The sequence below is a fragment of the Hyalella azteca genome, unplaced genomic scaffold (genome assembly GCF_000764305.2).
Source record: "Hyalella azteca isolate HAZT.00-mixed unplaced genomic scaffold, Hazt_2.0.2 contig8316, whole genome shotgun sequence".
Lineage (NCBI taxonomy): Eukaryota > Metazoa > Arthropoda > Malacostraca > Amphipoda > Hyalellidae > Hyalella > Hyalella azteca.
In genome coordinates, this window is record NW_025938413.1 from 46,429 (window position 1) to 61,437 (window position 15,009).

At 38.2% G+C, this 15,009-nt stretch overlaps 1 protein-coding gene across 3 annotated transcripts; it reads right to left on the reverse strand.

Moving 5' to 3' along the window:
• Positions 1-221: 221 nt before the first annotated feature.
• LOC108675417 lies at positions 222-13,677 on the reverse strand. Of its 3 annotated transcripts, none has more exons than XM_018163424.2 (14): positions 13,554-13,677; positions 11,500-11,664; positions 10,631-10,745; positions 10,245-10,368; positions 9,315-9,505; positions 8,657-8,755; positions 8,058-8,209; positions 6,008-6,191; positions 5,115-5,315; positions 4,644-4,861; positions 4,122-4,203; positions 3,566-3,734; positions 2,066-2,198; positions 222-1,360 (listed from the first exon to the last, which is right to left on the reverse strand). In XM_018163424.2, the coding sequence occupies exons 2-14, from the start codon at positions 11,595-11,597 to the stop codon at positions 1,327-1,329; spliced, it is 1,800 nt and encodes a 599-aa protein (XP_018018913.1). In that variant the 5' UTR covers positions 11,598-11,664; positions 13,554-13,677; the 3' UTR covers positions 222-1,326. The 3 variants fall into 3 exon arrangements, with proteins under 3 accessions (XP_018018913.1, XP_018018915.1, XP_018018914.1); XM_018163426.2 differs by lacking the exon at positions 13,554-13,677 and adding an exon at positions 11,847-12,509; XM_018163425.2 differs by lacking the exon at positions 13,554-13,677 and adding an exon at positions 11,786-12,509.
• Positions 13,678-15,009: the final 1,332 nt, after the last annotated feature.

Here is a 15,009-nt window from a genome sequence, read left to right on the forward strand (position 1 = left end):
GGACGTTTGTATGCAACAGAGAACATTTGAACAAGTTGTCGTACATGGCGGCAACCATCAGTGCAAGTCATTTTGCGCTCACTAGAACGTATCCTTTTTGGGAAGTAGGCTTGTGACAATATTGCTCCGGTTACTCATGTCAGGCGTAGATGGTTAACAACGACATTTTAGTATGAAGAAAAATCACCAATGTCAGAGCTCAACTGTAATTTAAAACCAAATTATTGCAGAATAATTATATTTACAGAAATAAGTCGTCAGATAGGCGATAGAAATTGAATATGGGGGACAAAATCTTGAAATTAAGGATTATTCGCATTGCTCATTCCTTAATAAAGTTCAAAACCTTGTACGCTCCTCAGAATAGTCTTCCATCGACGAACTCTTATGAGACTTGTCATCCAATGTGCCAAAAAAGTTAAAGCAAGCGAAAAAAGTTATACTTAGAAAAATCTCATGCAGAGCAGAATCAAATGGTTTGAACGAGAGTTCAAATACGCACAGATGAATTACATAGAAATCATAATTTAGTAATTTCGCATCACACTAGAATAATAATTGAACCAATTGACCTTTCCAAGTTTCATCAATTAAGCAAATGGATTTAAAGAATGTTACTTTTTCTATCATAAAACCCATATATTTACATTTTTCGGAAATCATTTCTATCGATCGCCTGTGTCATTGTATCTTCACACTGCCAAAATAAAATATTTTCGAATAATGTTCTTTACTATTCATATAATTGAAGTTATGCCTAATTTAAACATTGAAGAAGACTCATGTCCGAGGTTTAACTGATTTGGCTGGGTTAACATAATAATAATACAGGATTGAGGCTATCAAGGGCTAAAGAATGTAGATCACGTGAATCAAGACGCCCTTCACTAACATGTCATGCAATTTTATTAAAAAAAAACTTGAATTTGTCAGGGGAAGTCTATTCTACTTGTCTATAACTGGAAAGACGTTTTCTAGACTAAATTTTTTTCTCTACAATGATAGGAATTTTTTTAGAACACATATAAATGAAGCACCAGCCAAATACGGGAGAAAATTCAGTGACTGAATTCTCAGCCTGCATTGCAACTCCACAACCAAGTCTTTCCTACCCAGCGTATCAGAACACATTCACGGTCTATGTTATGAAACGATAACTGCATCTCTGTAAGTCTCACAGCGGCACTCGCTATGCAAAGTTTAAACCTTATGCTTCCAATCATTCGAAGATAGTGATAAATTTAATGCTGAATTTATCCTATAGAAAAGAACTTATAATCAAGAAATAATATGATTCAGATTCTGTTGGCATAGTTCCTGCAGAGGTCAGAGCTTGATCTTCATCGCCGGCTGATCCCACCTGGAAGGAATTCAATTACAATATTACGAACAAATTTTCTCACCTCAGCAGCGTGTTACGAGTTTGAAATCATCCGCAACGTTTCAGTGAAAAGTTATTGAATAAAATAGAATTTGTCACGATAGAGACTCCTAATATGGTAGATGAGTAATTTTTTACAGTGTCTGAGAAAAAACTCGTCATGGAGCTTAACTAAACAAAGCACCACGACCGTCGACATGAACGCAAGATCAGAATAAACCATGAGGTTGTCGTGGTCGCATGAGCCATACTGATACATTTAACTAGCTATCTAATTGAGGCTTGCTTACTTCAACGGTTCTGTAGGCACATACATGATCGCTGTACTCACCATAAGAAAAACGCCTCATTCAAAGAAATTAAATAAAAACCTCATTGCCTGGATTACGATATGAAAATCACAGGTTCAATACACAAAGCTATTGAAATCAAAACAATACTAATGAGGTGAATGCAAATATATTCCAGGGGTAGAATTAATAATGCTCAGTTTTGTTTGGATGTTTTAAACATAATCGGACAACATTGCCTATTATCCCCATGCTATTGACACTGGCCATGCCTGCCCTGGATCAAGTGAGGCAATGAGGAACACATTTCTAGGCACCGTCACACCACCCAGGCACCTAGGTGGTGTGACCTAGGGCACCGTCACACCAACTACAGTAGTCAGCAGTCACTGACCATGCGACGAGGGCGCGCTGAGAACGAGGCAGCACTCGTCTCGCCGTCGTGACGAGCTTCTCGCACGTCCGTAGCGTCGCCGCCACCTTCTTCTCCAGGTCTTCGTCGTGGGCGTCCACCTCCGCACACAGAGCTGCGCGCCAGGTAATTCATTTGCTTTTACTTTTCATAGCGTCAGGAATTATTCTAAGAACTAATAGCTAAGTTAGTCCTGCCATCGACTAATAGCTAAAATAGTCCAGCCATATAGACTGGTAGCTAAGTTCACCATATAGACTGGTAGCGATTATCCCCTCCTTAGATAATTAACTTATAGCTAATCTTCTAACTTTAATCATAAACAGTCTCATAACTCTCATTCATCACGATCAAATGTCATGAAAAACCGCGGTTCCATTTCATTGTAATTTATGATACGAACTGCTAATTAGGAGTCGTTTTTTCCGCCACTTGACATTGGGTGTTTTGTAAGGAAAATATTTCATGATGTCGAGGTGAATTGGGGAAATTTAATTTACAGTCAGAGTTACAAGATTGGAGCAGCGAGCTGTGAGTTCGATGCCAGCTACCTGCGTCAGTTCTGGTCAAATCGGCGAAAAGGCGAGGCGGTTAAACAAAAGCAAGATTGTAGCAATGAGTTGCGTGTTGCAAACCCGCAACAAGATGTGAATTATCTGCGATGTTAAAAATCGGCAACAGGTCTGACGGCCTAGACAACGCTGACACTGCTAGTATAATAATTTGTCAATTTGATTAATCAATTCTGAGCTAAATTTATTAACACGATATTTGTGGTCATAAAATCAATTTCAAAATTCGATACCCAGGGCGTTTTGAATTAATTTTAGTGTCAGTAATTAGAGATAAATATAAATCAATTTTAGTTTAATTCATAAATTAAAGACATTAAAATAAAAAAAACTTATTCATTTAATTGCCAATTCATAAAAACGGAAATGAAGAACTAAGATCACTCGATTGCTCAGATCGCAAATTAATCAAGAATTTAAAAGCAAAAAATAACAGCCAAAAAATTCACCGTGTCTTGTGATAGAAAACGTTTCGGAGTTCAGCTCCATCGTAAGTTCAAAATCGTATAAGACAAGCGGAATCAATTAGCGAACAAAAATTCACATTGAAGACAAAAACCTAAGTTGACTAAAGATAAAGATAAACATAAGCATGAGGTGACATGCCAATCTATTTGCAGTTTCAAAGGGATAGGAGCTGAAGGCGACATTTAACTAGGTTTCTATTTAAAAATATTCAGGGATTCTAAAATTCGCAGATTAGAAACACCGATCGTGGAAGCTAAAACTCTAAATCACTAGCGGACACAGGGACTTACAGTTTCCGGCTTTTTAATTCCTGTAAATGAAGAACCAATGCACTTGAAAAGCAGTGCACATAAGTTGGTAACAATAGTAAACAAAAATCGTGCAAGGAAATAAATTGTTTTCACTGTAACCATGCACGTTTATCAAACTTATTGCGCCTTACCCTGGATGGCAGCGGACGTGAGCGCAGGCGTGGCATTAGAGCGACACGAAGCTTGCGTGTGGTGAGCGTGCAGCGTGCGTGCGCTCAGCGCAGTCACCTGATCGAGTGCCTGGCATACGCAGGCGCAGACGCTCTCCGCCGTCACCGCGCCCAGCGAGTGCCCCGGCAGCTGCAGCACACAAGTAAGTCTTCGTCTAAAGCCACCAAAACCTCGCACGAGGCCAATATCACCAATTCGGGAAACGTAAAATGAAGATATTTTAGTTAATGAAAAATTATCCTTACCTAGGGCACCGTGATAAATGAGAAGTAACCAAACAAGGTGCGGCAAAAACAAAACAAGTTTCAGGTTTTGTCAGCACTATGCATCTACGGCACAAACTTTTTGCCGAAGATAGTAGCATCATCTATTCTAGTAACATACTGATGAGTATTTCATACAAAATACTGTAAAATACTGATGTTGTTGTCAAGCGATTGCAATGGGTAGTTATTTAACATGTATCAGCCAATATTCTGGATGGAATCAACGTGACAGCAGATAAACGCCCCTCACCTTCTCGAGAGCTCGCCGGAGCCTGCCTTCATTGAGGATGACAACTCCAGTTCTTAGGTCTCGTTCCAGCACCACACTTTGGCTGAACAAAGAAAACAATGTTGACATAGGAAAGAAACCTCAAGTTAATCCTTGACTCTCTACCTTGGAAAATCATGGCGTGTTTTGTGACAGAGTTATGAGAAGTTACCTTGAGAACGTCGATATTCTTCAAATTATTTATCGATTAGAGAGGAACCATTATATTATTCATGTGTATATTTTGGTGTGGATCACACAGCGTCTGGCCAGTCTGACGGTTTCAATAACGAGGAAATCCACAGAACAAACAATAGATACATAACATAGAGTAATTTTACAATGGCGTACATATTGCTAACAAAAAACTTTGTGAATAAACACTTGAAAATATGATGCCTCTTTTGAGTACCTACCTGTTGGACAAGTCTTACTCCGAGTGCTTATATCAAATTTAGAGTCACAGATTCAATTCAAAGCCAAGTCACAGCTCATGAACCTCACTCATTCAGCTTAAGCGCCTTCAGCAAATTCATAGGCAGGGTAGCAAGTTCGTGTATCTCCTGCTGGAGGCGTGCCATGCTGAGGGTGGGGGGCGGACTTGACATCGCCTGAAGGCCCCTCGTGGCCGTACCACGGCACACGGACGCGTCCTCTGTCATCGCCAGCAAGCAGCTCTCCTTCAGGCGTCCCACGCACTCCAGACGCCGGCGCTCGCCGTGCTGCACAAGATAATAAATGTGACTGGAATCTTTAAACCATACTTCTGAACTAATCGGTTGTTGGGACGCTTCTAGTGCAGGCACATTAGCAATTCATTGCCAGATATAGTTTTCGGAATAAGAATTCCAACCAGTAGCTCACAACGTGGAAAAAATACTTTCTAATCTTAGCTTTATTTGTTCGAACGGCGATATGATGAAGTACTTTTCAAAATACAGTGAAGGATATCTGCCTTCCCATCCATAAACTCACCACAACTTCCTCGAGTGCAGAAGTTTGGTTTTGCAGCCGCTGCAGAGCAGTGGCCTCCTGCTCTGCAAGAACTGCCTCTTCCTGCAGGCGCTTTGCAATAGCGTGCAGCTGCTGCAACGCTGCACGTTCTCCTGCAGCTGCAATTGAATTCTGCAGCAGCGCAGATAGAGCTGCACTCATGGCAGGATTGATAAACTTGTGCTGTAAATAAAGCAGCAAAATATGAGTACTCCATTCAGCGAGAGAAAGTCTAATAAAACAATTCATATACAGAGTCGTTGATTCCAAACTGATAGAACAACTAAATTTCTTTATTACTCGTTACGTAGTTTCCTTTAAAGCAAAATCGGCAAAATCGAACCCTACACAGTGTAACGTCTTGGATGTTTGCTAGGGTTTTGAGTGTAATAGTTGCGCTCCACACTTTTCAAATGTGCTGCAAAGAAAGAAGACACTTCTCGGGAGCTGTCCAGCATAAGGTACACCTGTACCGTATCCGTATGATACACCTGTACTGCCTCCGTATGACTCACCTGTACTGCCTCCGTATGACACACATGTACTGCCTCCGTATGACTCACCTGTACTGCCTCCGTATGACACACCTGTACTGCCTCCGTATGACACACTTGTACTCCCTCCGTATGACTCACCTGTACTGCCTCCGTATGACTCACCTTTACTGCCTCCATATGACACACCTGTACTGCCTCCATATGACACACCTGTACTGCCTCCGTATGACACACCTGTACTGCCTCCGTATGACACACCTGGACTGCCTCCATATAACACACCTGCACTGCCTCCATATGACACACCTGTACTGCCTCCATATGACACACCTGTACTGTGTCCATATGACACACCTGCACTGCCTCTGTATGACACACCTGTACCGTATCAAGAAGGTGCTCCGTGATGGTGTTGCAGGCGTTGAGGTGCTTGTCTGCCTGTCTCCGGAACTCCTCAGCCCGGATGTGTACCTCAACATGAGCCGCGCACATCACCGCCAGCATCTCCTGCAGGTTCTTGTCCAGCTCTGCACCAAGCTCTCCTTTGTCTCTCAGATCTTCCCTGTAATAGAGAGTTATCAGCGTGAGAAAGATGTTTCTAGCATTCTTGCATTAACTAATTTGATCATAATTACAACATTGATTAATGCGCGTAGATATTTAGATTAGAAGAATCATTATTAAAGCATAATGATGACCATATAAACAAGTAAACTAAAAACAGAAATCATGAAGATTAATGCTTAGCTGAAGTCATTATGCGGGGAGAGATTTTATATTTTAGGTGCGTACTTTAGCATGGAAAGTTAGTGCATTTATTAGCAATGTTTATTGGTTAGGGTTAAGCTGATATTTCCTGACATGTCATTAACATAATTTCTAAACATTTTCATTTCTGAAAAGCCGTTGCCAAAGTATAGAACAAAACGAACCACACTGAGAAATAATTTATTTTGTTCTGACATACAAGCATATATATTTCCTTATTTTTTCTTTTCAAAACAAAAATAATCCTCCAAGCTTAGTCCTAATTAGCAATAAATATCAAGATAATTTTCAACGATACCAGGAAGATACTCATGCGTGACAAAATATCACACCAGTCATTAGGGAATTGACAACAAACGAGTCGATGTTTTAAATGAAATTTTAACATTTCAACAGTAATCAACATCAGTAGTAGGTACTATACTATTACTATGTAAAATGAGATTTTCAATGCGCATTTTATAAGTGAGAGCAAATGTGAAGGATCGGAGAAAGTCGGCCCCACTCTCCTGAGTGGCGTACTCATTACGTTCGTTTAGCCCTCATCAGACTGCATAACTTTACGCTATAATCGTACCGAGTTCCGAGGGTCTTGTACATGGGCAATCCAAAGGGAGGTTAAACTGGGCCAGTGTTAGCCAGTATAACTGGCAAATACAGGGTGTTTCAGAATTAAGTAACCCTTTTAATTTGTTAATAAATAAAAACTAAGAACGTTATGAAGTTGAAACTTGTTTTATTAAAAAGAAGAACATTTTCATGGTAATATTGTATCATAGTTACGTCATTATCCTGTATAGCTTGCTAAATTTGTGTTTAATTATCAAGCCTTAAATTTTCATCATGATTCGCTACAGCAAAGAAAGAACAAAAATTATCGCTACAGTCAATAACGATGTCAATAACAGAAGTTCAACGTGATTACAGGATCCATTTCAAAACAAGGATCCTTCAAAAAACACATTTAAATATCTTTATCGAAAATTTGCGGATATCAAAAATTTGCACTCTCGTCAGAAACACTAATGAAGGTTATGAAAGCAACGAAGAGAAGAGCCCTATTTTGTCAAAACAATTGTGGTGGGCATTTAAAAGATATTATATTTAAAAACTAGGATACAATATTACCATAAAAATGTTCTTCTTTTAAATAAAACAAGTTTCAACTTCATAACGTTCTTAGTTTTTTATATATTAACAAATTAAAAGGGTTACTTAATTCTGAAACACCCTGTACTAACTGCCATTAATTATCGGACTAGCGCTCTCGTGTAGCAAGGACTGTTGCAGTTGCCATTAGCGAGTGGCTAATGTGAAGCCTCGTGTATAGGCTTGCATGCCTTACCATGAGGTTCAGTTGTGGTCAGTACTAGCTGCCACAACTGGCCGTGTTTCAAGGCCCAGAGACACCGCAACACTGACACGAGCGGGACGATAGCCCACCCACACAATTGTCTCAACAATCACGCAGTCCAACATCACAAGCCTAGATACATCCCTGCTGAAGTTCAGGTATTCACGATTTGTTTTATCTTGATCCTATTTATATTTATTAATATATGAATATTATCCAAGAACATATAGTATATTTACTTATGTATTACTCGTCAGCATGTCTAATTTTCATTTCATCTATAGTCATTACAGGCCTTCACAAGACCTGAGTGAGTGGATTGCTGCCAGCGGGTTGGCAGCGGCAGTGAGGGAGCGCACAGTGTCAGCGTGGCAGCGGGCACGTCTGGCGAGAGCGCTCACAGTACCAACACTTGAGTCGCCGTCCCGGTGATCATTCACTCGTGACCAAAGTGCTTGCTGTAAATCCAACTTACATCAAGTCCCATGTTACGCTAAATTCGGAATTCGATGGTAAAAAATTTAATACCAACGTTATACACAAACATGATATTATTCAGGATTAAGAGGTGCGTGCAACACGCTAAAAACTTTGTGCTCTTCAAAGCAAAAGAAACTGCAATAGAACATTACTCGATATCTAACTGGTGGAGTGGTCGACCAGAAACTTGAAAGTCAAATTTAAGTCAAAATAATCTACATACATCATCGATCGGGAATTACTAGAAAGCAGCTCTACTTGGACTCATAAGTAAAATTGGGTTGAAATATGAGACTAATATGGTCATCATGAGATGTGTCCAATATAATCAAGTCATTATGATAGACGAGATTAGCTTAGTCTAATCCTGGCTTGGAAAACAGAAGAATCAGATATGATTTACGTATTTATCGAAGCCATTTCACCTTAGCTTGCAGCAGGCTAGCTCTGTCATCATCATTTTTGTGCAGCAGTTGTAGTCGGAGGTCACAAATATTCTGAAGTATTTCATCCAAACTGCAACCCTGGAAATAGAATTGACTTCAATCCTAATATTCCAAAATGAAACACACAGTAAAATTTCTATGTATATTTTGTAAAAGAAATGCGGAACAATTTTTAATTTCTAAATGGATATGGAAGACTAATAATATGTAAAATACTCATGCTCAAAAATTTACAGTGAGAAGCTCCTATTATTCAAAGGTTTCATAATAGGTTCACTAATAAAACTTAAAAAAAAAGACAAATGATCATATTTAGTAAAAAAAATTAAATTCTTCATTTAAGCACATGATTGGAAGGCCAATAAAAAATGGATCAATATCAATCTATATTTTATTTTATATTAATCATAAGGCTACAAATATATAACTATACAGGTAATTATTCGGTATCACAATTTAATTACGTGTATAACGTTTTATAGATTTTTTTATTAAACTCCTAGAGGCCAAAGTTTCATGTTCTCGAGACAGATCAAGAATGATGGCTCTTAGCTAGCTTTCACAATGCCTTTAGCTACACAGCTAGAGTGTCTAAATAATTTAAATACTTTCGCAGAATAGTGAGTCGCTTTCTCACCTGTTGATCTGATGTAGTATGTGTTTTCTTTTTCTTTCTATCATGCCACTTCTGTAAGATGTACTGCACATTATGCACTTGTTGCAAGCACTCCCTGGCATCAGCTGTCAAGTGAGAAGTCACCGCCTCCAGCATCAGCCGCTTCTGACGGTCTTCACTGAGCTTAATGCGAGTTTGTTCAGTTGCTTCACCTGGCCACACAGAGTTTATTATATCCCTAGAATTGTTTGAGAACAATGCAAAGAGAATCTATTAGAAAGAATAACACCATGCTTTTTGGAATATTAGCCTACCATTGATACTAACTCCACATTGTTTAACATAAATCAAGAGGTTTGAAAACAAACAGAAACGTTGGTTTTGAAACACGAGTCAGTGACCAAAGCAAATGAATTAGAATTCAAAACAAAATAGCTCCAACAAAAAAAAATGAAAGAACTTTCTGAAAAATGTAACAAAATATTCAATCCTCGCCATGCACAGAAGATTCGGCATTAACTTGAGTATGAATTCTGAATGTGATCATGCTTATTCCCTCAAATCCATTGCCAGTAATACAAGGACCTCAGCCTCCAAGACACATATTTGCCAGTTTTGTCTTCCCCCAATTAATAAGAACTTCAAGCATAAACATGCACAAGACGATTGTGAAGAAACTTTCTTTCTGTAGTGTCCCAAGATCATGCAATTTGCACTTCCTAAGGAGGAATCTAAACTGTGTGAACAGCCAAATATTTGAAATAATATAATCTAGAATACCATATACAATGAAAGATTCAGCTATTACATAAGATATTGTTAGACTGATTTACAGGATAAGTAAGGCTCAGTAGGCAGGGATAGGTACTTTAAAAATTTGAACTGGAGAATCTTTTGAGAAACTAAGATTTTAATTAAAATGTGATTATCGTCCAATAATGGCTTAATTACAAGTTCTGGCAAGTTGAGCAGCTGCCTTAGCCACTGCTGCCTCGGCATGTACCACTGAAGCTTGCTTGAATGATACAGAGCCAAGATGGCTAATATTTCCAGATTCTTCTGCTGTTGTCCATTTCTGAAAACAAAAATTTAGCAGTTTAAGTGCTAAGCCTTTCCAGTGTGTACATAAATATGTGCAAAGAGTGTAAACTTATACATATAATCACTACAACAAACCAAGCAATTATTACAGATGATAGTTTTTAATGAGCTATAAGATGATAGTTTTTAATGAGCTGTACACAATTAATGAGTGGTATAAGTTTCCTACTACCGTAGTTTCACATGATCAAAGACATATTGCATGTTATGGTGAGCATTCCCCGCAAAGTTCTTACCTTCCTGAGCCTGGCTATCTGTAGATTGAGGCGCACATGACGGCAGTGAGAGGCAGTACCCACTCTTGTTGTCATGTTTTTTAATGCCACTTTCATTGCAGGCATTACACAAATTCTGTTGAGAATTGGGAGCTCAATTCTAATGAATGAAGTATATACAGTAAGAAAATTTTATACATTCTCTAATAATATAAAACATTAATGAAATTGTGCGGTAGGTACCGCTATTGAATAAATTTTCTAAGTAGGTAATAAAAAAATTGACACTGGGCAAAGGTAAAGGCTTGTATTTTCTTGCGATTAAGTACTGATACAAGATTCAGAAACTTTATTTCAATGAAGCAAAAAGTAGAGCAAAAGAATTTTTATATTTATAATTATTAATCATTTAGGGTTTTTAGGCCAAGCATCAAATTGCAATCTACCACCTGACTTGGTCCTGACCTAACTAACTGAGCTGTGAAATGTGCACAAACTTTCTGTGAATCTCATGTCAAGTCCCAAAAAGTGAAAAAAAATATTCATAGCAAATCAGATAGTAGGTATAAAATTGTTTAAAAATATCTGCCACATGTTCTCTTCTAGCTCCATCTTCAGTGACCAGTAATAAAGTTTCACCAGTGCCCCAGTTATAGTAGATAAAGTTATATTTATTACTGTTATTACTTCTGAAAATGATTTTTAAATTAGTGATAATTTCATGGCAATTCTGATAAACTTCTGATGAACAAGTCTGATAATTTGTAATTTCTTAAAAATGCTCCCTTGCGCACTCAACTACTCTGCACCCAAATATAAAACATCATGATAGGAAAAATAATTATAAGAATTTGAGTTTAGAGCCAATACCTACACTACTTAAAACTCACTGATTGAAAACTTTGGGCTGTAGAGATCCCACTTCTCGATGAACATTATGACCTTTGATGAGGGAGTTGGCCCAGCTGTTCAACTCCTTAGGATCCATTATAGATAGAATTCAGTTGGCCAGTTGCCGTCAACTTAGAGAAAAATTGTGGGCAGTCAGATGTTTGCTGAAGAAGAAAAATTTTTAGGATTCAATGAAGCAATAATAAGAATACACTACAGATAAAAAAATTTTCAACAACATTTTGGCACAGATAAATTTAACAAATGTTATCCATTTAAACACACCACAGCTGAGCACTGCAGTAATCCTTTGTTTTTGTGTATTCAAATTTCATTGACTGATTACCATGGTTTTTCTAAGCGGTCTCATTGCATTGCAGCTACCTCATGGATATTGAAGAAAAATCAATGAAAAAATTGCAAGAGCTTAAGGGGCATTCTCATTCCTGCACAGGTTAGATAGAGATGACAAAGAAAAGACTAACATTATGTACTCAATGCAGTGATTAGCCAGCACACATCACACAGCAGGCTGTGACAGCACATTTGTATTAGTCTCAAATTTAATTTTTTAGTGCAATTCATTTGTAATTTTTGTTCCTGATCCTCTTAAGAATGTTAGACTATGCAAATAATGAAATGGCACCAATGCTGGAGCCTGGAGGTACGTTTAAAATATAAAAACTTGCTTAATACATGAACAATAATAATATAATAGAGGTTTCAGTGTTTATTAGACAGTAGGCCTGTAGGACAGTAGGCTGTAGCCGATTCTTAACATTGCAGGAGCACCCCGGCACAGAAGTGACAGAACGTTCACAGCTTGATGCGATCTTAAACACACAGCTCACTGCTCCCATCCCATCCTGGCCTGTTTGCCTATTCTGACCAGAAACTGGCGCACAGAGCTGGGATCAAACCCACACCTCTCTGCTTCAATCGTGGTACTCTGAACTTTAACCAGTAGGCTACTGACTAAGGCCACCCGTGACCCAGCCCAGGCCCCACTCTGAAAATGAATAAAATGAAATTCATTGCTTATATTATATGCAGTTGAACAAAAAAATTCTCCAAATTATAACTTAAATTTTCAGCTTCTAAGTGAAAAATTTTCACTACTTTGGAAACTCATGGCCCATTTGGGCACTTTTATTTACAATTAGCTAGGGGGCAATTCATCCAGGAATCCCATGGTTTCAAAATGGTGAGAAGCTCTAGTTGACCACTTGACTAGTTGTGGCTTGAAAGGTAGAATGGTAGATACCTACCATATATTCCGTGCCTTGGTGCCTGGCTTGATATTAGACATAGACGGTATTATTGCAGATTAACTACATCCAAAAAAAAGGGTGTTTTTTTTTTTTAATTATATGTTTTTTGGGGTGTAGATTACGAATCTGAAATCCATTTTTGGCGGTCGGCATCGGAAAACCGATTTTTTTCGCGACTTAAAACGTAAGTTACGTAACCCCCATGTTAGTAAGTCGCGAAAAAAATCGGTTTTCCGATGCCGACCGCCAAAAATGGATTTCAGATTCGTAATCTACACCCCAAAAACATATAATTAAAAAAAAAAAACACCCTTTTTTTTGGATGTTGTTAATCTGCAATAATACCGACATAGACCATTATTTTATTGTTGCCAAAATAGCAAAATTTATGTAGGTACTGTAAAATAGGATGACTAGATCTAGGACAATTTTTATCACTCATCTTTTTGTGATTCAAATGGTCACAGCGCCCATCCTTATTGCCCCGTTTGATGGTACAGCTGGCAGGCTGGCAGCCACTCGAAATCAAATCAATTAGGCTAATCAAAATAAGCAACATTTTTAACATAATCCTTTTTTATCAATGTAAAATTCTGTTAGAAGTACCCAAGACAAACATCTTTTTCAGCGTTTAATTTTAATCTTTATCTTCCTAAGCTAGTCTGAATCAATCCTAATACGAGTAGGTAGTGAGTACTTGCATTAAAAATATTTTTAATACGTATCTGGAGTACCCAACAAAACAGGCTAATAAACATCAAACTTCTTTCTTATGTTAGTACCTTGCCACCCCCGTCTTTTAGCCGTAATAAATTTGCGAGTTTCATTGACACCAGCACCAGCGATTAGTCCAAGGCGCCAAGCATCATAGTTTTGTACGCGGTGGTGCGAGCACTGCACTACACTCTCCAGTCTCCATGGTAGGTAGTTGCGTCACGCGCCAAATTTTCGAAGTGAATTTTATTGTAGGCTATTTCCGTTCCGCAAGTTCAATATTATTTCAGCGCAAATTCAAGGGTTGAAATGTTACAGAGGGCGGATTAAAAGGAAAAGGCATTTTCCAAATTGCAATAATTAAAAAATTGCTAATGCATTTTTGAACTTTGGTAATACGTTCGGATTACATCCTGTTTTGTTTGTTTGTTCACGTCATGGTAATACGTTTTTCAGGTCTACACCTTGATAAAGATAAAAAAGCTAGAATCCGCTCCGAGTTTCTTTCTTGGAGTGAATGTCCGAGACAGATTTAATATAATTTACAAACTTCTGGTAATGTCCAATAGGAGCATTATCTTATTTAGCTTAAACTTTATCGGGTTAGATTTATGGGAAAATGGTTTTCACTCTATAAATTCTGCAAAGGTAACAATTAATCCCAGATGTTTTCTGTTAAACTTCTCTACTAGAGCAAGCTTGAGGGCATGGCAGCCTATGATGTCAAGTGCTTGAAGTGATATCGCAGTATCTATGAATATTGCTCAAGAATATAAGGTTAGTGCAAGATTGATTTTACACTCACAAGATCATCAAGATAGAATAAGCTGAGTATGGCCACAGCCACCACTCAAGCAAACTCAAGTTAAGCATGGTCATAAACATAATGCATCTAGTCTAAACAACTCAAGTTGTTACATTTCTTCACCCAAAATAAGCTTAAGCAGACCTAACCTCAATAGCTGCAGGAAGCTCGTGAGGCGAAGTAAGTAACAGCGTTGCCAGATGGTATATTTCTACACCAAATTCCACAAATCTGGTATTTTCAGCAAATGTCTGGTATGAATATTTTAGATCTGGTATATTGGCCTAAATCTGGTATTTTCTTGCTTACAGCAAATGTACTGCATAAAGTTCCACCTCAGAAGTTTGGAACTTCCTCCAGCGTAGGCGTGGATTATATAGATTACCTTCAGAGCGGCGCCTACCTTTCCCGCCATTTTTGTACCCGCAAATTGACCGCTTGATGAAATAACCCCAATCAAATTCGCAACATTTAACAAAAGTGCTTAGTGCAATATAAGCACGAGAGTGATTATTCTAGATTGATTAATGATCAGTGATGATATGGCCTAGGACGAGTCATCAGCAGAGATCGGTCGTATAGCGTCGTTTTAACTAGTTTTGGTGAACACAAGGACACAGAAAAATGTCGGGTATACCAATAGGTGAAGAATGAAAAGTAAAATCAATCGCAATCTGAAAAAAATTAACCAATTCATGAAGATTGATGTGCTAAAATTT

Excerpts from the sequence above, each read along its gene's own strand:
- LOC108675417 (XM_018163424.2), bottom strand. The coding sequence starts at position 11,597 with ATGGATCCTAAGGAGTTGAACAGCTGGGCCAACTCCCTCATCAAAGGT. Across the intron at positions 9,506-10,244 it reads TGCTCAACTTGCCAGAACTT|GTGAAGCAACTGAACAAACT; the intron begins GTAATTAAGCCA and ends CTGTGTGGCCAG. Across the intron at positions 8,756-9,314 it reads ATACTACATCAGATCAACAG|GGTTGCAGTTTGGATGAAAT; the intron begins GTGAGAAAGCGA and ends TTCTATTTCCAG.